At 51.2% G+C, this 22,463-nt stretch overlaps 1 protein-coding gene across 1 annotated transcript in view; it reads left to right on the forward strand.

Moving 5' to 3' along the window:
- Positions 1-227: 227 nt before the first annotated feature.
- GRIK3 (glutamate ionotropic receptor kainate type subunit 3) overlaps positions 228-22,463 on the forward strand; it is a 250,880-nt gene continuing 228,644 nt past the window's right edge. Inside the window, exon 1 of the mRNA XM_061412479.1 lies at positions 228-451. Coding sequence (XP_061268463.1) covers positions 337-451 — 115 coding nt within the window. The 5' untranslated portion in view covers positions 228-336. The remainder of the gene's footprint in view (positions 452-22,463) is intronic.

The raw sequence follows: 22,463 nt of genomic DNA on the forward strand, positions 1-22,463 counted from the left end.
GCCTGCCAGCGCCCGGCAGCCGGGGCAGGTGGGAGCCCGCGCGGGAGCAGAGCCGACCCGAGCCGCAGCTGAGTCCGAGCGGAGCCCGGGCGGAGCCCAGGAGCATCGCTCGCGGGCGGCCCGTGGGCGGCAGCCGGGCGGGGCGGGCGCCGGCGGGGCGGCCCCCCAGTAAGATGTGCGCGGCGCCGCGGGGCGCCCCCCACTCGCAGCGGCGCTCAGGAGCCGGGCTGCTGGGCCAGGCGGCGCCTCGGGGGCTGCTGCGCGCCCGCGCCTAGAGCTGCCGCCCCAGGGAGCCCGCCACGGCCGCGCCCCGGGCACGCTTGGCGGCGCCCAACGATGACCGCTCCCTGGCGGCGCCTCGGGAGTCTGGTTTGGGAATACTGGGCCGGGCTCCTCGTGTGCGCCTTCTGGATCCCAGACTCGCGCGGGATGCCCCACGTCATCCGGATCGGTAAGGGCTCCCGGGAGCCGAGGGTCTCCGTGCGCCCGGGCGGGGGCGGGAACGGGGGCCACTGAACGCGATCCCAAGAGATATCCTAACGTCTCTGCGGTCTGCCGGGACCGGGTGACCACCAGAAGCTCGACCCGGTGAGGACAAAGTTCCCAAGCCGGGGTCACGGGCCTTACTTATTGGGAAGGAAGCAGCTGGGCTGCGGCGGGCGAGGGGCCCTTGGCGCGCTCCTGGACCGCCAGACCGCGGAGTGTAGCGAAGCGGTCGGGTCCCAGCCTGAGTCGCGGGCGCATTTGCCCGCGACTGCCAGCAGGACCGGCCGCAGACCGAGTTCTGGGACCTGGCTCTTCCGCGAAGCGGGAACCCTGGGGAAGGCGCCAACTTCTCTTGTTTCTCCCCGCTTCCCGCGGGCCCCTCGCTTCGACCTGGGGCAGGGCTCGAGCGGCCGTGGCGGGGAAGCAGGGTCCGGCTTCGCCAGACGAGGACGGCCGGTCTCCTCTCCCGGTGGCCGCCCTCGGCCTCGGTGGCCCCCGTTCAGCCCCGCTGCGCGGGGCAGGGGAGGGTCGCCCCCTCCCGCGGTCGCTCCAGCCATCCATCGCGGCACAGGCCTCTCCCCCGCCTGGGGCAGCGCAGAGCCTGACCGGCGCAAGCAGGGAAGGCGAGGAGAGGGATGCCAGCGGTTTTTTAAAGTTAGCCGAAATCCCTCAGCAGCTGGCGGCGGCTGGCGGGTCTGCGCGCGGCTCTGAGGCTCTCGCGTCTCCGCGTCTCTTCTCGCCAGGGACTCTTACTCGGGGCTTTAACTTTGTTGTGGCCGCCCCAGGCATCCCGTAGGCAGCGCTCAGGGCTGTGCGGGGAGGGAGAGTGGTGGCGGGGGAGAGGGTGGAGGGGCTCGTGTCCCAGGCCCGAGACCGCCAGGGCTGGGCCCGGCCTGGCCAGGCGGGAGCCTCGGCCACGCAGGCCCTGCGCCCGCCGCCAGGCGGGAGACCTGGGCCGCCTGGGTTCGCGAGGCGCCCCCACCAGCATCTGGCTCCGCCGAGCCAGGGCCGCCTTCCTCCCCTGTGGCTCTAATCCAGGCGCGGACTCTGGGCTGCCCGCGGCGTGACGGGGTGCAGGCAACCGATATCGAGCTTGGCTTCCGTACTTGAGGTTTTCCTAGGAGGCAATCAGAAATCCCTTCTCTCTCCTCCCTGCTCTCCCCTGGATTCCAGGTCCTCTTGAACTGGACATCTGGACGAGGGTAGAACACAGTCCTCAGCTCTGCCCACGCTGGGGTCTTCCTGTTCCTGCCCAGGACCCCAGCAGGCAGATATTTGAGGCAGAGGAATCCAAGCACCCGACTCTGGGGACAGCCCTCACGACCAGGCTTAACCCTTTGCAGCCCAGACTGCTCCAGGCAAGCCAAAAATATTGTTTCTATCTCTGCACCTTTGCCTGTCCCAGTGACCTGTTTGGTCACCGTTCCAGGAGCAGGCAGCCCCTTAGTAGTGGGCCAGGACTTCCTTTATTCCCTCTGTTCGTTTGTTTTTGATGTGTGTGTGTGTGTGTGTGTGCGTGTGTGTGTGTGTGTAGGGGCCTGATTTATAGGGTGCCCTTGGGAGAAGAGAGGGGGACCCAAAAGGTGCTCTGCACCCAGCCCACGCATTGCAGTTCCCTCTTCTGTGTTCCTTCCCCTGCAGGGGTGGGAGGAGCACTCTCAAATCCCAGAGTCAGGGGGTGGTGGTCTTTGGGGGCCCAGGAAGACAAGAGCAGGTGAGGGAAGCCAGGCAAGGATGCACTGAGGAGGGGCGGGATGATGTATCCTCACCCGCTTCCTCTTACCGTGAAATTGACTTTCACCGGGGGACTCCTCACTGCCCTGAGGGGAAGCCCCAAGCCTGCCCGCCCTTTCTTGGGTTCAGCGTGTAATAATGCAATTAAGGATGGCAAAGCCCTCCTCTCTTCTAATCTTCTTCGTATTAAGCCCCAGGATTAATTAGCGTGTCGGCCCAAGCCATTTATATCCAAGAGCCCTGCCCCATTTGATTCCCAGCCCGAGGACTGGGGTGCTGTGCCAATGCCAAACGTGACCTCCGGAGCTCTGCCAGCTTGGATGGAGGATGGGTAGGCTCTGAGATCCCTGGGTTTCTCTGGAGCTCCCTGGGGAGCTGAATTTGCCTCCTTCTGAGCCCAGGCTGGAGTCTCAGCAGGAGCCAAGGGCAGTGGACGTGGTGTGTTGAGAGAGACACACACACAGAGAACCGTGTGTTGAAACCTAAACACAACACCTTGGCTGGGCCCAATGCCCTCTCCTTTCTCTCTCTGTCTCCAGCCCTGAGATCTCAGGGCTCTGGCTGGGGCCACAGGAATTGAGGCCCTGGAAATTGGGTGTGCTGGATGGTTCTGGTTCCCAAGATGGGTGCCTGCGCTGGCTGTGTTGGGAGCCGAATCCTTCTCCAGTAGGCAGGCGTCGCCTAGCACCAGCCCAGGAGAGGGGTTTCCTGCAGGTGTGCAAGGGGCTCTCTGGACTGGGGAGCAGCGTACCCACCCCCTCTCTTTGTGCCTTTTTTTGGGGGCTTAAATTTCCTCTTAGACAAGGAGATGGATAGCTCAGCAGTGTGACAGAGTGTTCAAACAATCCGTCTTGAATAGATGAATTGCATTGCTCTGTCTTTTTGTAATTGTGTCTATCAGAGGGAGAGGTCAAGGCATTGATTGCTTGGATGGTTTGCAAGTAACAAAGGAGAGTGAGGGAGAGAGCGAGGGAGAGAGAGTAATTGGATTGTAGTCTGCAGGAAAAAAATGATCATTGATTATTTTATATGAATATGTGGAAGATGTATTCTGTGTGTTGTTATCAAGTGTTGCTCGTTGAAGATTTTCAAGACATATTGTTCAGCATTTTGTCATTATTATTATCATCGTTATTATTGTTCAGATGGATCCTAGTCTTAACTCACGGAAAGCAGCTTAATGCGTGGGTCCTTCCAGTGCTTCTGTGGCCTCATGTGGGGACCTGGATTTCCTGGCTACTAGACCTAGACACTGATGTGGAGGGACCTTGGGCTGGGAACCAGGAGGCCTGGGTTTTCTACTCTGCCTTCCACCAATTTCCTGAGCCATCTTGGTCAAGTCACACTCTCCCACCAACCCGGAGCCTCAGTTTCCTCATCTGTAAACTATTGAGCTGGCCATGATGCTTGGGATATTCTGTGATTTTAGGTTTCCTTTTAGTGTGGGCTGATGGGGACTGTCAATGCCTTGGTAGGTTTCGTGTCTAGATCTCCCCTTGTTTTACATACATGTAGAATCGAGGGCCGCCTAGCATTTGAGAAGGGAACCAGACAGTGGTGGCGTTAGCTGGAGGGGCTCCAGCGGATGGTGGTGATCTCTAGCCAGCCGGGGGGAGGTTCAGAGCCAAATGACTGCAGAGACATAAAGCAGGTGTATGTGGCGGGGTGGAAGGTGGGTGGATCGGGCAGACTCACGGAGCATCTACACTCGGAGCAAAACAGAGTTTTGTGACTCTGAGCCTGGACTTGGGGCGGGGAAGCCCAGCGGACACTGCAGTCAGTCCCAGGGGCATGAGGTCCCCTCCCCAAGTCAGTCCTGTCTGCATCCCCTGCCATCAGTTCACCCAAATGGTCCTGAACGTTCATCTCCTGAGTTTGGGAGCCGCTGTGTGTAAAACAATGAGAAATTTCTCTCAGTGACTGGTGATGCGCTGAAACATCGCGGCCGTGTTGGAGCAGACAGGCACTGAATGAAGATCAATAGGGTTTTCCCCCCTGGAAGTAAATAGCTTCAGACAAGACCTGGGAGTGGCCCGAGGGGCCTTAGAAAGCATTAACTTGAGGAATTTCTGCCTCCACTTTCCAGCCCAGCTGCTCCTGTCAGCCCGGGCTTCCCTCCTTCTCGAGCTGGAGTTTATAATTTCTTCTTGATGCCTGCTTCGCACTGCGCTAAACCGTCTTTTGACGTCAGGATGATCCGGGGTTTTTAGAGGTGGCTGATGCGGGGTGAGCCAGCACAGCGTCCCGACTAGGCCCTCCCAAGGTCACTCGGGTCCCCCTGCCGCCAGCATGATAGCTGACTTTAGAAGTCCAACCCACTGCTTTCTTTTGGGCTTTGAGGAGCGACTCTTCGTTCCCACCCTTCCAAACGCAAAGCTGCTTGGTTGCTTCCTTTGTGGGGTCTGTGAGGGCCCCTGAGCCCCCGTTCCCACAGGCCCCTTGTCCTGTCCCCAGGAAACAGAGCCCACTTGGCGGGGGTCGGGGGAAGAGGCACAGATGCACTGTGGGTTCTAGGACGGCCACATCCTCAGGGGTGGGGGGTGCAAGGTCATATGCAGGGGAGGCTCAGAGCTTAGGGCTGCTTGGGATATCCATGCAGGGCAGCACCTGGCTGTGCTCCACTGCTGGGACCGTTTCTGATCTGCAGAAGCCAGGCTTCCTCCAGGCTGTTACAGTCACCTGCCCCTGCCTTAGCCCCACACTGCTTCAGCCTGCACGTCCTCACCCCCACCTTCCCTCTACCTGCCCCCCCCACCCCGCCCAAGCCCCCGCCTTTCTTGCTCAGGACCTTCCAGAGGGAACCGAGGGGCTCCCCAGGCCCTGCCTGGCAGCAGAGAGAACTGAAAGTCCAGGAGCAGAGCCCTCCCTTTGGGGCCGGCACTCAGCAGGCCCTGGCGTGTCCTTGCCAAGGTGCTCTGATGGACAGACGGGCCAAGGGTGGGCCTGGTGCAGACGCAGACCGGCCTTGGGCTTGTTGGCTGGCTGCTCTTCTTGCAGGCGCCAATTCCACCGCGTGAGCACCAGGGGGCAGTGTGCCTGTGCTGAGGTGGCTGTACCATCTCCTGCCTGGGACCCCACCTGGGTCTGGAACAACACACAATCGAAATATAATGGCCCTGGTTTACTGAGCACTTACTAGCTGCCAAGCACCGTGCTTTTCAAAGAATGACTAGTAGTGTGACTAGTAAGTGCTTGAGACCGGTAGCTGTTGCATATTTTTTTCCTTCCCCATCTGGTTTAGGCTTCACCAATCCTGCCTGCAGACATTGTCCTCATTTTGCAGATGAGGAAACTAAGCTTAGTGAAGTCACTTACCCAAGATCACGTGGCCAGTAAGTGGTGAATGCAGGATAAGAATTCTCACCAGCCAGACCCCAGATCCTGCGCTTTTACTGTGTAGTCTGTGTAGTCGGAAGACGGGAGGCACTGATACTCAGGGGTGCTGAGTGTAGCGCCCCACCACCGTGCTTCTGGGTGCTGAGTGTGGCCTCAGAGTCCTGGGCTGTTAGGCTTTCTCTGGGGATGATTGCATGGGCTCTGTGACACTGAAACCTACCAGTAACTGGTGTTCAGCATCAGACTGTCCTTGTAGATGGGCCAAGTGGTAGATAAGCTTTCCCGAGAGGAAAGGGATGTTTGGTCTTTCCCACCCCTCCTGCACATGTGATGTACATCCTTACATGTCTATACCCCACCTTGTCTGGGCTTCTGGACTCTGCTTAATTCTTTAATCTGAGTCAGAAATCAAGGTGGGACACTCCTTTGGGTGTGGCCAGTCCACCCACAGGAATCCCTCTGCTCTCCGGGAGCTCCAGCCTACAGTTCACCTTGGCAGCCCGCAGGCTGTCCTCAAAGACATCATCAGAGCCTTGAGGAAAGCTCAGGGCTCTGCATTTGTGTCTCCCTCCATGCTCTTCAGCTGGTGGCCTGGCCAGAAAGGGGGTCAGTGAATTTGCTCTTGTCCTCCCTTCCTTCCCCACCCCATCTCCCCTCCAATATCCTTTCCAGGCTGATAGGTTGTTTGGTCATTTTGTTTTTAAGCAAGAGTCACATTTTGACCTTCTAAATAGAGCCTGCCTTGCTGTGAGCTGAGACTGCTGGACCATCGGAGGGTAAGGTCCACTGACGCTCAGCCCTGGAACATGTTGCTGTCCCATGGACACTGGGTGGGGTGCAGGGACCTGGGTGCAAGAGCTGCCCATTCCCCTTCCCATGCCACCTCTGCCAGAGCACAGGCAAATCCATGCTTACTCTTCTCCTGCACCATGTTCCTTCTTCTGGGGGCACGGCGAGATTGGGATGATGGTGGCTGCCGGGGACTGACCTGTTCTGGAAGTAAGGGAAACTGCCCTGCTTAGAGTCCCTGCAGAAGTGACAGATGTGGAACAAGCATGATAGGAGGGGTCACATTATTTTCCAGGGCCTCAGTTTCCCCATCTGTAAAATGGGATGAGACTGCTTGCTTCATAGAGTTAGACAGATGGGATATCGTTTCAAAAAAGCTTGAATTCTGTTCCATTCCAAGATCAGCATTTCTTCTTGTTTTTGTTGGAGGAGAGGAGTCTAATACCAACAAACTGGGTGGGACTGGGGTCAGGGGAGTGTGGCCGCCAGGAAGCAGGATTTAAGGAGGCTCTCAAATGGTGGCCATGCTCTTGCGTGACTGACCGTGACAGTGAGCGCCTCCTTAAATTTTGTGCTCCAGATGCCTCGCTGGCCTATGCTTATTAGCACCTGTGTTTCCTCTGAAGTCCCTGTTTTCTTCCGCTTCTCTTTGTGCTCCAGAAACCAAACCTTGATTGAGTGTGATTGGGAGATCAGAGAAGACTGGACTGAGGGCAGGGGACCCGAGGACAGCAGGTCATTCTGATTTTGCTTTCCTTCCCTTCAAAGGTGCTGCACCCCAGAGCTCTCCACCCTCACCGCACTTTGGTTTATTTCCAGTTACCTCCAGAGTCCACACTACCTAACCTCCAGCCAGGCTTTCTGCTCCCCACAGAGCTTGCATTCCCCTGTTCCTCTCCTTGTTTCCTTTGACCTTTGCAGTTTCTTCACTAATGCTCACTGACCTTGATTGTAGCTATGTTTGTGGATTTGTCTAGGGCTTTCTCTCACAGAGAAGTTCTGTGAGTCACTTAATATATCTCACTGATTCTAACATCAACTCTTCCCCCGACATTTTCACATTTCTGAAATCAGTCTGGATCTCACATCAGGTTTGAGTTTACTTGCAGGATTTTTTCTTTCTTGGCACCTTTAAACATGACGGTATGTCTCAGGTTTGATGAAATGTGGTGGATCTGAGCTTGAGTGGGAGTCTAAGGTGCTGGCTGTGAGACCTTGGGTGAGTCACTTCACCTCCAAGCCTCCATTTCCTCATCAACGAGGTAGAATTATTAATATTGGGTTAAACCATTTTCAGCTGGTTTTGATCTATAAAATTTTCATATTGTTGAAACTCCTAGGGTCTTCACAGGGCTGTTGTGAGGATTAAAGGAAATAAAGTATATAAAGCTCTTGGCACAGAACTTGGTGCTTAATAAATGTTAAGGAGAAAAAGATTCCCCAAGGATGGAGGCTCTGTCTCCACCCTCAGACTCTGAGCTGTGAAGCTATCTGCTTCTTATCTGCCCTCTGCCTGTGCCAACCATGTGCCTTGTGCCAACCATGTAACCAGTACCCCCTGCAGCTCAATATGTGGATATTTGCCCATTTCTCATATACCCAGCAATAGAATGGATGTCTCCGGCAGCCTGTGACAGTTACCTGCCATGCTAGGGAGCAAAAGGGGTACTCTTCCTAGCATGCTCCTGTATGCCCAAAGCTCCTGGCCTGTTACTTATCACACACCCAAAGCCCATGAGGTTCTGATTCTTCCCTACATTTGCAGTGTTTTGATTGAAATGTGATTTGCATGTATTCAGAGCTGGGAAGACCCTGGCTATGGGATGCTCTTGAGGGATTGGTCCAGGGAGTCCTGATCAGTTTTTCTTGGATGGGGAGTCCAAGCTTGCTCCTGAAGCAAGCTGGTGAATTCTAGAGTGGGTCTGTGGCTGGAGAGTGGGCCCCAGGGGATAGGCACTGCTGGCTCTGCTGGGAGACTCCAGGTAATGAAGCCATGGAGTAAATCCCATGGTGATCTTACAGATAGGAGATAATGAATGGGGTGAGGTTGGGGAGAGTGGCGGCTTCCACTCCAAATCCTTTGGTGCTATGCTGAATGGGGGTTAAGGAAGACAGAGGGAAAAAGATGAGGGAGAAGGAGCTGAGACCCCAGTTTGTGTGAAGAGTGTTCCCATCCATGGAAGACAATGAAATCTTATGCTTTTAAAGGGACCGATGCAGACAGACTGTGTTGGAAGGGGGTTAAGAGTATTCTCAGAACCACTGCAGAGATGAGCTCTTTAAATATAGGAATGAGGGAGACTTCTGCAAAGCCTTCCTGCATCTGCTTTGCAGAACTGAAATATGCTATTCCAAAAAGCCTGCCCAATTGGGCGGAAAAGCAGGAGCAGGGAGCCAGGGCCTTCCCAGGGCTCCAGGCATCACATTTCCTGTTTACAGTGAAGAATCACAGAATCCAGGCTGAAAAGAACCCCAGGGGTCAGTCTAGGCCTCTGCTTCTCCAATATTAACATGCATCTGAGTCACCTGGAGAGCTCAATAAACTACAGACTGCTGGGTCCACCCCCAGAGCTTCTGATTCAGTGGGTCTGGGGTGAGGCCTGAGAATTTGCATTTTAATGGATTCCCAGATGAAGCTGATGCTGCTCATCAGCCTCCACTTTCAGAACCACTGTTCTAAGTCACTGGAGGACCCCTCCCCCACCCCCAGTAAGTGGATATCTAGTCTCTGATTGAATACCACCCATAACAGGAAACTCACCACTATTTGATTGTGCTTTGTTCTTTCTCGCAAACGTATTGGCCCACTCCAATCTTTGTTGCAAAATTTGCCCTAAAATTGGTTTTCCTGCAGTTCCAGGGAAGGTAGTGTGACTTACACGTCGACAGTGTAGGTTCTGAAATCCATCTGTCTTGAGTTTGAACCCTCATTCCTTCCTTCCATGCTGTGTCACTTTGGGTAAGTCACTTAACTGCTCTAAGCCTCGACTTCCTCACCTGTAAAATGGGGATAGCAACAGATCTGACCTCCAGGGATCATTGTGAAAATTAACATGGCTGGCCCGAAGGAAGCTCTCTGTAGAAAGTAGAAAGTGAAGTCATTCAGTCATGTCCGACTCTGCGACCAGTGCTCTTCTGTCCATGGGATTTTCCCGGCAAGAATACTGGAGTGGGTTGCCATTTCCATCTCCAGGGGATCTTCCTGGGTCTCCTGCACTGCAGGCAGACTCTTTACCATCTGAGCCACCAGAGAAGCAAACTCTCTATAGATTTTAGCAATCTAACATTGTGGATAAGCTCACAGGTTCTGGAATCTGACAGCCTGAGTTTAAGGACTGCCTCCATCACTTCCCACCTGAGTGATCTGGGACAAATTATTTAATCTCTCATAATAATAATAGTAACACGTGCCTTACAGGGTTTTTATAAATCCTCATTTATAAGGATTAAATGAGTTAATGCACATAATATGTTTAGACCATAGCCGTTGTAAGCTCTCAATAAATGTTACCCATCATTCTTACTATTATGCTCACCCTGCCCCCCTGCATCTGGTTTGGATTTATACCCTGGCACACAGTCAACCCCACAGAAATGTAAAGGCATTTCTCCAGACCTGTGATGCCCAGTTCTTTCAGTGTGGTGTCCAGAGCTAACCACAGTCCTGCTTATGTATTGAAAACAGTAAGCTCATCCCCTCCTTGCATCTCAGCATTGGTGTCTGCTTATACACCCCCAGACTATTTCAGCCTTTTCTGCAACCATTTCACTCTGTTGATTTATACTGAGCTGGTGGTCTCATGAGATCACAAGATCTTTTCCGCAGGTATGGCTGCTGATCTACCACTCCCCTCATCCTCTCTTTGGCAGTTGATCTTTTGAGCCTAAAGGCAGGACCTGTCATTTATCCCTGGTAAATCCTATCTTGAACCTTCAGGCAGTTTTTCTTGCTCGCTGTTTCTGGACCACCAAAGCCTGTTCCCATCTCTCTATCCTTAGATAGGAAGCTCTTCTTCCTCCTTGACCTCCCACCCACTGCCCCCCAGGGGTCTGTGGTAGAGAAGTAAGTGGTTATGGGCCCGCAACGTGGTTGTGGTTGAGAACCATGGGTCTGGACAGTGAAGCTTTTGTGCCTCCCTTTCTGTTGTCTGGCATGCTTCATGCCCTCTGAGCCTTGGATGAGCATGCTTGCCTTCACTTCATCTATCCATGCCATCAACACATTAGGCAGGAAATGACCAGTGTCAGAGTTTGTCGACTTTATTCAGTGGTCTTGAATCCACCACCCACACTTTAACCAGAGTTGAAATCCTACTGGCTTCTTCATGCTTTCAGGCCCTTTACGACTGCTGGGGTTGATATCTGCAGGCTCATGTGCTGTCCCTCCTTGCCTCACACACACTCCCTGCTCCTCTGAACTGAACATCCAAGTCCCTAGAAGTCACTATGTCTTCCCTTACACTCAACCTCTGCTCTTGCTGTTCTTTCTGGCTAACTTCTTAGTCATCCTTTCAGTTCAGTTCAGTTCAGTTCAGTTGCTCAGTCGTGTCCGACTCTTTGCGACCCCATGATTCGCAGCACGCCAGGCCTCCCTGTCCATCACCAACTCCCGGAGTTCACTCAGACTCACGTCCATCGAGTCAGTGATGCCATCCAGCCATCTCATCCTCTGTCGTCCCCTTCTCCTCCTGCCCCCAATCCCTCCCAGCATCAGAGTCTTTTCCAATGAGTCAACTCTTCGCATGAGGTGGCCAAAGTACTGGAGTATCAGCTTTAGCATCATTCCTTCTAAAGAAATCCCAGGGCTGATCTCCTTCAGAATGAACTGGTTGGATCTCCTTGCAGTCCAAGGGACTCTCAAGAGTCTTCTCCAACACCACAGTTCAAGCATCAATTCTTCGGTGCTCAGCTTTCTTCACAGTCCAACTCTCACATCCATACATGACCACTGGAAAAATCATAGCCTTGACTAGACGGACCTTTGTTGGCAAAGTAATGTCTCTGCTTTTCAATATGCTATCTAGGTTGGTCATAACTTTAGGTCTCAGCAAACATATATTTTCTTCCAGGAAGCCTTTCTTGACTTCCATCTCCTATTATGAGTCCCCACAGCATCCTGAACTTCCCTTGTCATAGCGCTTACTAGATTGTAATTCGTGGTTACCTCACGGAGAAGCTTTCTTAGAAAATCTTAGAGACAAGTGTGGACTGCAACTGACTTATTCACCACTTTGCCCAATGCACCTAGTACCACGTGTGGTACATAGTAGGTGATTGATAACCATCTGTTAAATAAATGAATGCCTTGATACATACAGGTTGAATATAAGTCTATCTAGCAGCCTTGTCATTCAGCTCAACACTTTTTCCATGTTGCCAGCAAGGATTTCATGAAAGACATTGTTAGATTCTTCCGCGAAGTCAGGGTTCTAATGCTGTCCATGGTGGTCTTCTGCCCTATCAATTCAGCACCTTCTACGCCAAGACCTTTCCTATGGGGTCTATTGGGCAGAGCTGGAGTGTTTAGGGGAATGGATCTTTCTTTCTTGGGCCTAGGATTGGTCTTTACATCCATTTTCTGGCTCCTATCGTGATGATTCTCCTCTTGAGAAAGGCACAAGCTGTCGACTTCAAGAAGAGGCAAAAGAAAAGGCCATGACCCTCCTGTCTTTTCTGACCTCAGCCCTCTCCTCTTCCCGTCTGTCCTTCAGCATCTCTGCTGCTCCCTCTGGGAGCTGAACCGTAAAAGAGAACTTCTGTGGTTCCAGCCTCACCAGGCAGGTTACTCAGGGCAGCTGCCAGGCAGAACTGTGGCTGGACCACTTGCGCTGTCACCGGCCATAGGTCAGGCTTCCCCTTTTCCTGTTTATGCCACATCACAGGATCCTGCTAGGATGTGTAGACAGCAGGTCTACATGACAGCTTTGTGTAAAGTGAGGTGTTGACGGTTAAACCTGGAGATTCAGGCTCTATAGACAGTCAGCTTGGGCCATTTAGCTTTGAGAGTATAAATGCCATCCACCCTGAGTCTGGTGAGCAACAGTGTGTGCATGTGTGTGTGTGTGTGTTTGTGTACTTGTAAGAGATGACCAATTGAAGATTCGCTTCTCTAGCATAGGCTTCCCAAACTGGGGTTCAACAGCCATTCTTTACCCAAGTCTGATGAGTGAATACAGTGACTTTACTTTGGATCACGGGGGAATCAGAGTAGTTTCCCACTGGCTGGCCTGACCCGTCTACCATGTAGCTGAGAGTGGGGGTGGGACAGGTTGCAGGGCAACCCTGAGCTTCCCCGCTGAACGTGACAGGACTGGGCTCTCCCATTAGACTAGGACCTCCCCTTTCTTGCTTCCCTCCCCCAAGGAAACAGATGACACATTATAAGCAGAAATAGCCTGTTGCCTACATGGCCGTTTTTCCTGCCCAGTTTAATAGAGGTGACAGCCGTCTATTTTACTTGTCTCGTAACATCGAATCAGTAAATAAAATATGGGTGAACTCTCAGGTTTAGCTGAATTATGGCTGGTCCATGGGGAGTGAGGGCTGGGGGGAGAGTTGAGCAGAGAGAGATTGAATCCCTGGCTTCTTACAAGAGAAGCTAAGCCTTGTCTCTTCCTCTGGATCCAGAAAATCTTCTGTGCTGGAGGAGGCTAGGCAAGGTCATCCTGTTTGACAGTCTCTGAGTCCCTGAAAGAGCCAGAACACAGGTGGAGAAACTCTGAATGTCAGAGCTACAGTCAGTACCTGCCCCAATCTTTTTTATCACAGATTGAGAGATGAAAAAGGGAAATGACTTGTGCCACATCCCTTGGTGAGCCATGGAAAAATCAGATGAAAACATGGGTCTCTGGTCACCACCCCCAGTCCATTAAGAAAATCCCATCCACTTTCCTATCATACACACACAAACATGCACACATTTGAAACTTTAAATTTACAGTCTTAAGAGAGAGAAGGAGACTAGATTTTTCCAGTGTTGCAAAACAGACCTACGAAACCGTTTTCACATTGAGGGAGAAATACAAATCAGATGCATGTGTGTTTATAAAAGCTCCTAGACAGTGATAACACTCTGTGTTGTCCGGGGAGCAGCAGGGAAATTAAGGTTCACCCCAGCCTCTGTGTTCAGCACCATGGAGAGCAGCCAAGCCCTGGGAGTGGTGAGTGGGCACCATTTGCATGCTGATTCTTATAGTAGGGGCAATGTGGTTATTGTAAGGTCTTGCTTAACAGGCATTCTTTTTCCTAATGCTATTCCTCTAGGACTCTGGTGTTCATAAACCAGACTGAGGTGTTTAGCAGGTACACAGTAGGCTAGTAAGAACTATTATTTATGGTCATTCAAATAGAGTAGCTCACGGTAAAAGAAAATGGAGCGAATGGATAGAATTTTCTCCTTTTTTTTCTCTCTCTCACGTAAATTGTTCTTAAACCTTTGGTGCCTTGTACGGCTTGTATGCTCAGGAGCAGTAGCAGATGACAAAATGAATGAACATTCCATTGTCAAATATCACACCTGATACCGAGCGTCTTTGCTCAGCTTGTCAGCATCATCTTTCACATTGCATTTGGTAAGTAGGCTTGTGTTATGTATTTTTATCCCACTAAATGTGATTTCTTTAAAGTATTTTGTGTGTTATTATTTCTTGAATCGTGGAGCCCTGCATATCTATAATAGAGCCGTATTTTCTGCTAGTAAATAAAATTACTCCTTGTTCAGGTGACAGGAATTAAATGTGTCACAGCTTTGTGGCATTCCCCAAAGAACCCCAGCCATACCAAGTGCTCCACCACCTGGATGTGTCTGAGAAGACTTGTGATCAGACTGGGTGTTGACAAGGTCTCCCCAGCTAGGAAAATCATGACATGGGTGACCTCAGCAGGCCTCAGAGAAAGGGAGAGTTTGCTCATCACTGGGGTACTGAGAGTGGCTGAAACACCTGGACTTGAAGCCAAGGCCATAGGAGGCTAAGAGTGTTAGAAAGATAGAGTCTGAAGAATTGGCTTTGGCCTCTGAACAAGGAGGGAAGCTTGGGTAAATGGGCTCCCAGGATTTAGGAGGCAAGATGGCACCTTGAAGTCATATTGAAGGTAGAAAGGTCAGGAAAGACATGAGCTATGGTTTGTACAGAGTAAGGCTACTCCAGGGACCCTGGATTGAGATATTTTAGTGAAAGGAATTGGAGGTTTTGCTGCTCCTGCTTGGATTCGCAGAATCAGAAGAATCTGCTTTGGAAATGGGGCTATTTTTATGCTGCTTGTAATTTAGTGTTTATTTCCTGTCTTTTTCGCATCGTCTCTGGGCTGACTCATTGATTCAGCAAACATTTCTGGATCACCCACTCTGGGTACCGCAGAGTACACAGGGCAAGGGATTGAGGGAGTCTGAGGGGTGGCACAGCATCTGAATGGCCTCATGGTAGGTCCAAGTGGGTGACCTTAAGTGATAGCCACAGTTCCTTGAACATTTAGGGACATGCAGTTCAGGCTAGAACCTTATGCTTAGATTGTTCTTTGTTCCTTGTTCTCCTGTGTTCTGGGGAGGAGTATGGAGGCTTAAAGAAGAAAAGAAACAAAGTGACCATCTCACAGGAGAGCCAGCTGGGAAGCCACGTCTCTTATCTTTCACGCTTCACTCCTCCCTGCCCCCCACCGCGTTCTTGCCTTTGCTCCTAAATCATTTCTTCACTTATATTGTTCTGAGAGTTCCCCCATGCCTGAGCTGTTACACCTCATCCTCAAGCCCCACCCAAGGTTCATTTTGGCCAGTTCTCTGTCTCTTGGTAGAACTGAGCCATAACTTTCCTCGATGGAGTGGTGCATGTGTAAGTAGGAAGGAAAAGGTAGGGACAGGAGTAAGTATTCAATTTTTTTATGTCTCCAAGAGCTATAATTCTGTCTCCTTGGTGAGAAAGTTCTTCTTTCTGGCCAATTCAGATTCTTCCTGCTGCTATGTAAATCCATCTCATCCATAGTGTGATATGGCCATTCATAAGCCTTGAGAGAAACCTCTAGATTGGTAAGTAGTAGCTTCAGGGACTCTTTTCCTGGGCTGTGGCTAAGAAGGTCTCAGACAATTAAACTGAAATGGCTACACTTTCACTCACACGGGTTCAGACAGATTTATAATATTTTCTTTTTAAAAAAATTGGGATTGTTTTTCATGGAGACAATGATTTATGGAATAATCAATTTCTTTATCTACCTAATCCATAGGAGTGATCTATCAGTGTAGGCATCAATCTCCCCTAGAGGTTGGGGAGAGTGGACAGCCTTTGAGCCTGAGTCACCCAGCGGAAGGCAGCTTTTACCAGAAGCTACTGGAGAAAGGAATGGCAACCCACTCCAGTATTCTTGCCTGTAGAATTCCATGGACAGAGGATTCTGGCAGTCTACAGTCCATGGGGTCGCAAAGAGTCAGACACGACTAAGCGACTCACACACACACACACACACACACACACACACACACTGTGATCCCAGATCTGGATCTGAGGCCTATAGGAAGGAAGGGGTGGAGCTCCTGCAGCCTCCGTCTCTGAACCAAGATGCTCATTCTCTCTCCTCATCAGTCTTATCCCCACCCAAAGAGGAGTAAGGTGCATCACGTGCTATTCCCATTGTACAGGCGTGGAGACTGAGTTGCCAGAAAGGATGCTCAAAGACCAGATGTTGGAGACCTGACATCAAGAGGGGCTAGCTCTCTATCTCTGAGGACTGCAGCATAGAAGAGAAGGCAAACCTGGTCCAAGAGGCCCCAGGAGAAAACTGGGACCAGTTGGGTGGTGGTCCCAGAAGGCAGAATTTGGTTTAACACCAGCTATCTCCTAGTCAGTGTTCTTTGAAGATTAAGTGAGATACCTTAGGAGTAGTGAGCTTCTTGCCATGGGATATGTTCAAGAACAGGGCTCTGGATCCCTTTCAGTATGAAATTCTAGGCATCCTCAACTATGCAATTAGAGATGCCATAAAAATTCCGGCTTTCTGAGTTTCCTAAAAGACCAGGCTTATGTCTGCTCTGGGTTGCACAAACTCCATGAAGGCTGAGCTCAGTGTGGTGGTTACAAGGAATATTCTTAAAGTCAGACCCTTCCCTGTCTGTCTTCTAACAGCAGTTCATCCCTTGGCAGTGCCCTTGGATCAGAAAGGAGCCTGGTGGCTGCAGCCAGCTCCAGGCAGGGCCCATACATTTCTGAGCAGTATAATGCCAAACACACTGGCATGCCAGATGCCACTTAATTTGCACATCCCTCTGGTATAGGGATGGTGACCATCCTTTGCAGATGTAGAAGCCCATGTCTGAGGGAGGTGGCTGGTTCGAGGTCACATAGCTGGTTGGGGTAGAGCTTTGTCTATTCATTCATATGTACAGGTGGTTTTCCAGTGAGCCTTTACTGGGCACATGCTGTATGCCAGTTCTCCATGAGGTGCCAGGACTAAAGGGTGAGCAAGACAGACATGATTCTGGCCTCATGGAGCTTTCAATCTAGCAAAAAACAGACAGCAAAGAATCACTACAAACTCCATGCATGTCACAGAGGGACTTGCAGGCTACCAGGGGAACATCAGGAAAGGCTGCCCCAAGAAAGTGACACTTGGGGAGGAGAAAAGGAGTGGTTAGGTGATGGTGATGGTGGGGAGGAAGGGATACATTCTAGGCGGAGGGTACAAATGCCCAAGGCACACGTGGTTGTGTTAAGTTGATGCCCTATAAGCTTTGGAGGTCAGTTCAGTTCATTTCAGTCGCTCAGTTGTGTCTGACTCTTTGTGACCCCCATGAATCACAGCATGCCAGCCTCCCTGTCCATCATCAACTCCTGGAGTTTACCCAAACTCATGTCCATCAAGTCAGTGATGCCATCCAGCCATCTCATCCTCTGCCATCCCCTTCTCCTCCTGCCCCCAATCCCTCCCAGCATCAGGGTCTTTTCAAATGAGTCAACTCTTCACATGAGGTGACCAAAGTATTGGAGTTTCAGCTTCAACATCAGTCCTTCCGATGAACACCCAGGACTGATCTCCTTTAGAATGGACTGGTTGGATCTCCTTGCAGTCCAAGGGACTCTCAAGAGTCTTCTCCAACACCACAGTTCAAAAGCATCAATTCGTCGGCACTCAGCCTTCTTCACAGTCCAACTCTCACATCCATACATGACCACGGGAAAAACCATAGCCTTGACTAGACAGACCTTTGTTGGCAAAGTAATGTCTCTGCTTTTGAATATGCTATCTAGGTTGGTCATAACTTTCCTTCCAAGGAATAAGTGTCTTTTAATTTCATGGCTGCAATCACTATCTGCAGTGATTTTGGTCAAATATCAGCAATTTCATATGTTTCAAACCAGTGTTTAAAAAAAACTCAAGCAAGTCTGCTGTGAATGGAGCAACAGAAGGGAATGTGAAAAAAAAAGTAAGGTTTGAGGAGTGAGAATATGGAAGACTGAATAAGCAAAGTAAGGAGGCAGGACTTTAACCCCAGGGCACTGGGGAACCACTGAGGACTTTATGAAGGGGAGCAGCAAAACCACATTATAGCTTTGAAAAGTCGGCCTAGTGGCTGTGTGATGTGACTGCAGGAGGGGCAGGGGGTGTGGGGGACCAGCATCAGGAAGCTGTTTAAGTAGTCTAGGTAGGAAAGGACAGGGAGATGTAGTGTGGAAGGTTGTTATAGAACAAATGTCCTGATTCCTGGTCCAGGGCTCTCCCCAGAAGCCTGGCCATCCCCTTTGCCCCAGGCTTGAGCACTGGAGGCTGGGCTGCGTTGTGCATGAGTGGACCCTTCCCGGGGCCCCCCATCTGCTTCCCGAATCAGCCTTCAGTGGATGCCATATCCACTGTCTGCGAGCTCAGCTGGGCCTCCAGTCCCATTTCATGGTTCCCTGGTTGGGCCGGAAAGCCCTAGGTGTGTTCCAAGGCAGCAAGCATTCCTTGAGGCGGGGGGGATGGGATGGGGTGGGATTAGTGGGGTGGTTGCTCCCCTGATAGACTCACCCAGCTAGGACTTCTATGAGTCTTCAGTATCTATGACAACCCAGCAGGCAAACCCAAGAAATAGGCATAGTCTGGTCTCGACTTTTCCCTTAGAAGCCTCCACAGGGCCAGGAGCTTCCCTGTGGCTGAGCTGAAACCTCTTCTCCCAGTGAGGGTGGAGCCATCCTCCTGTTCCTTGGCAGATGTGGTGGGAGTGGGGAGACCTCAGCCTGTAGGACAGGTGTAAGGGTCACTGATACCTAGGACTGTGGCAGCAGGGGTAGGATGGCAGCCCCACACACATCTGGCTGGGCTCTGCTTCCAGTACCCTGAGCTAACCCAGTGTTACTATATTTGTGAAAATAATAATAGCGAACCCGGGATCCCTTGAAGGCTAACAATGTGCCAGATACGCTGTGCTAAGCAGCTTCCAGACATTCAGTCACTTAATGCAGCAAATCTAAGAGGTGAGGACTCTAATGCTGCTTTTTAGATGAGGAAGCAAAGCCTGGGGTGATGAACACAGAGGGAGCATTCCATAGAAAGGTGGCCATATCCTCAACACATCGTCATAATTGCTGTTGTTAGTCGCTCAGTCGTGTCCAACTTTTTGTGACCCCGTGCACTGCAGCCCACCAGGCTCCTCTGTCCACGGGATTCTCCAGGCAAGATACTGAAGTGGGCTGCCATTTTCTACCCCAGGGGATCTTCCCGACCCAGGGATCAAACTCACATCTCCTGCATTGCAGGTGTCTTCTTTACCACTCAACCTGGGAAGCCCTATGATTGCTGATGTTATTTTAAATAATGGACATAGACACCTATCAGTGCCAGCACATAGTAGGTGCTCGGGAGTGTAGGTTGAATCTGTTCAGATTTGGGCAGAAAATGGGGTGAGTTGGCTTAGCCTGGAAACCAGCACAGGACAAGGCTCTTTCCAGCCCTCTCAATATTTGTGGATCTCTAGTTCCCATTCCTCTAGCACAGGATTTTCTTAGCCCAGTCCCTCCCCTTTCTTTTGCACATAGCCTGTCTCCCATTTCTCTAGCCAGGACACCTGATTCTCTGGGCTCCCTGGGTACCCTTTCCTAGAAGCTGCAAGGAATGAAGGTTCAGCCCTCAGTACCCCCGATTTAGGTGGGGAGTGAGGGTTATAAAGAAAGCTGAGTGCCGAAGAATTGATGCTTTTGAACTGTGGTGTTGGAGAAGGCTCTTTAGAGTCCCTTGGGCTGCAAGGAGATCAAAACAGTCCAGCCTAAAGAAGATCAGTCCTAAATATTCATTGGAAGGACTGAGGCTGGAGCTGAAACTCCAATACTTTGGCCACCTGATGCAAAGAACTGACTCATTTGAAAAGACCCTGATGCTGGGAAAGATTGAGGGCAGGAGGAGAAGGGGACGACAGAGGATGAGATGGCTGGATGGCATCACCGACTCAATGGGCATGAGTTTGGGTGGACTCCGGGAGTTGGTGATAGACAGGGAGGCCTGGCACGCTGCAGTCCATGGGGTCACAAAGAGTCGGATATGACTGAGCGACTGAACTGAACTGAGGGTTATAAGACCTCCATCCTACAGGTCTTCCCACTGTGGTTAGCTCCGCCCAGCCATCAACTACTGGCAACCCCTCCCTTGGCCTGGCCCAGCCAGGACTCTACAGAAACCACTTCACCTACAGATCCGTTATCAACTCAAGGCAGGTAGGGCTATTTCGGACTTGAGTGCATCAGAATTCTGTGCTTCCCACCTGGAATGCCCTCCCCTCTTTGGCTTCTTGCCTAATTCCTTCTTCCTTTTTTCTATCGTACTTGGTGTGCTATCCTAAGACTCACCTCTTCCAGGAAGCCTCCTCTGATGCACCCAGGCAGTGGGTCACAACCTTCCCTGAGCCTCCCTGGAGCCTTACTCTAGCCCCCTTTATTGGTGCAGAAATGTCTCCTTCCCCGCTCCTCTTCCTCGTGACCCCCAGGGCTTATAATACTGAGGCTTGTAGGTCTTTTGTATTTGCCTCAGATTGGTATATTTTTGTTTTCTTTCTTTCTTTTTTTTTTTGGCTGCATGGCGTGTGAGATCTTAGTTCCCCAACCAGGGATTGAACCCGAGCCCCTTATAGTGCAGTGTCTTAACCACTGGACCACTAGGGAAGTCCCTAGACTGTTTTAAAAATCTTGTCATTAAAATAACAACAGTTTCTGATAGTTTATCCTCTTGAAAGACAAAATCCTTAGCCTGGAATTCAAGGAATTCTTTTTCTGAACTCTTTGGGGCTTTGCCCTTAACGTCCATCAATTTAAAGTTGCATTCATTTTTTTGAGTTAGCCAACATTCAAAAATGGGGATGTTTTATATAAAACTCTGGATTTCCAAGCTCTTTTCCCGCCGTATCGCAGTCCCCACCTCTCCTATCACACCTCTCTTGTGCCAACACCACTGACTCTCACGTGTGTGCCCTTTTACTCGCAGTGGAGTTAAGACAGAAAAGTAAAATGTTTTGTGTACCTGTCTTTTTATTATCAGGAATAAACGGAAGACAAAGAGGGCTGTTTATTTAGAACATTTCTGTCTCACCAGCCTTGCTTCTCTTTATGTTTCCTGTTGGAACTTCTCAGAGACAAGGACCTTATCGCATTCTTGTTTAACACGCTAAAAACAGCAAGTGTTCATTGAACCCCTTTCTATCTCTTTTTTATTTTCTTTTTTCCCCAATTTCTTTTTAACCCTCCTGGTTAAAAGGAAGGGGATCTGAGCCCCAGCCGGGTGAATGTACCCCTTCAATAAGTGATGGTGTGCCCAGGATTTGAACGTCTACCCACCTGGCTCCCACTCTGTTCCCCGTGTATTCCCAGCATCTGCCCCAAGTGATGCCCACAGTGGGTGATTAAAAAGTGCCGGACAAATCTAATTGAATTCCAGAGTCACAGATGGGATGGAGCCGGGTGGGGAACCTCCACCCTTTTGAGAAGGGACACCTTCAGGATGCTCCTGTGTCTTCCTTCTTTCTGTTGGCACCTGGCTCCGAGCTCTTGCTGTGTACCTCTAGGGTAGCATCACCCAAGTTGACACGTGCTGGGTGGAAAATCTGCCATGGTCCATTTGCTTCACTATGTCTTTGAGGTACCAGAACCTGGTGCAGGCATCAGAGCTCTGTGGGAGGATTTAACAACCTCTATCCTTGTTCGCTCCCTGTAGGGCTCACAGTGGTCGCAGGCCCAACACTCTGACACAGACCCAGCGACTAATTGGGCCTGGATAATGGGCCACGGGCAAATATGCCCTTTACCATCTTCCTCATACTCCGAGATGGGGGCTGCAAAGTAGGAGGCTCTGCGAAGCTACTGAGCTACTGAGTCTGCTTGGTGGGGGTTGAGGGAGAATGGGGAGGGAGGAGGAGAATGTGCCCCCAACCAGGAAGGCATGAGGTGCTGAGCACCCTTGCCCTAGCCAGGTCTTGGGCGGGGCCCCCTACAGTGAGCATGCAGGCTGTCTGGTGCCCAGCGTCCCCTGTGGACGTTGTCAGGAGGTGCCTGTAGGAGGAAGAGTTAGAACAGTGTCTGTAACCCCTCACGGAGATCCTGAGATCTCATTATGCCACTGGTCCCCTGGAGCCAAGTGGCAATGGGAAGCCTCGGGTTCATTTGGGAGATGTTTTCTTTGCAGAACCTCCAGCTTTCTGTACAAGTGGATTAAGGTCTGGACGCAGTGGGTGTGCTTACTGTCTTAGTATTTGGGGCTGGCTTTACCTTCTGCCTGCTGGGATGTGCTTTGGGCATATGGATTATCCCCCCAAATCCAGACTCAGGGATCCTGGGACTCAGACACACTTCTGGTATGAGATTCTAGACATCTAGTCTTCCTGGGCCTGGAAGCAGGCCCCTTTCCAGGGAGAAAGTATCCTTGGTTGAAGGTGTTGGGTGCAGTGTCTTGGCAGGGGTAGGTGTTGTGGCAGGGATGAGGAGGGATTTGGTCCTGACACCACCCAGGGGGGTGCCAGAGACCACTTCCCCGGGCCAAGTTCAGGCCTGCCCACGGGGGAAACTGAAAGGTCTCGACCTCCTGGAGATTGCAGTGGCCTGGAGGTCAGATGGGGGCTCAGCTTCTGTGAAAGTCTGTCTGCCTTCCCCCTTCCCAGCACCAAGTAGGTCATGCTG

The sequence above is a fragment of the Bos javanicus genome, chromosome 3, assembly GCF_032452875.1.
Source record: "Bos javanicus breed banteng chromosome 3, ARS-OSU_banteng_1.0, whole genome shotgun sequence".
In the NCBI taxonomy this organism is placed as follows: Eukaryota; Metazoa; Chordata; class Mammalia; order Artiodactyla; family Bovidae; genus Bos; species Bos javanicus.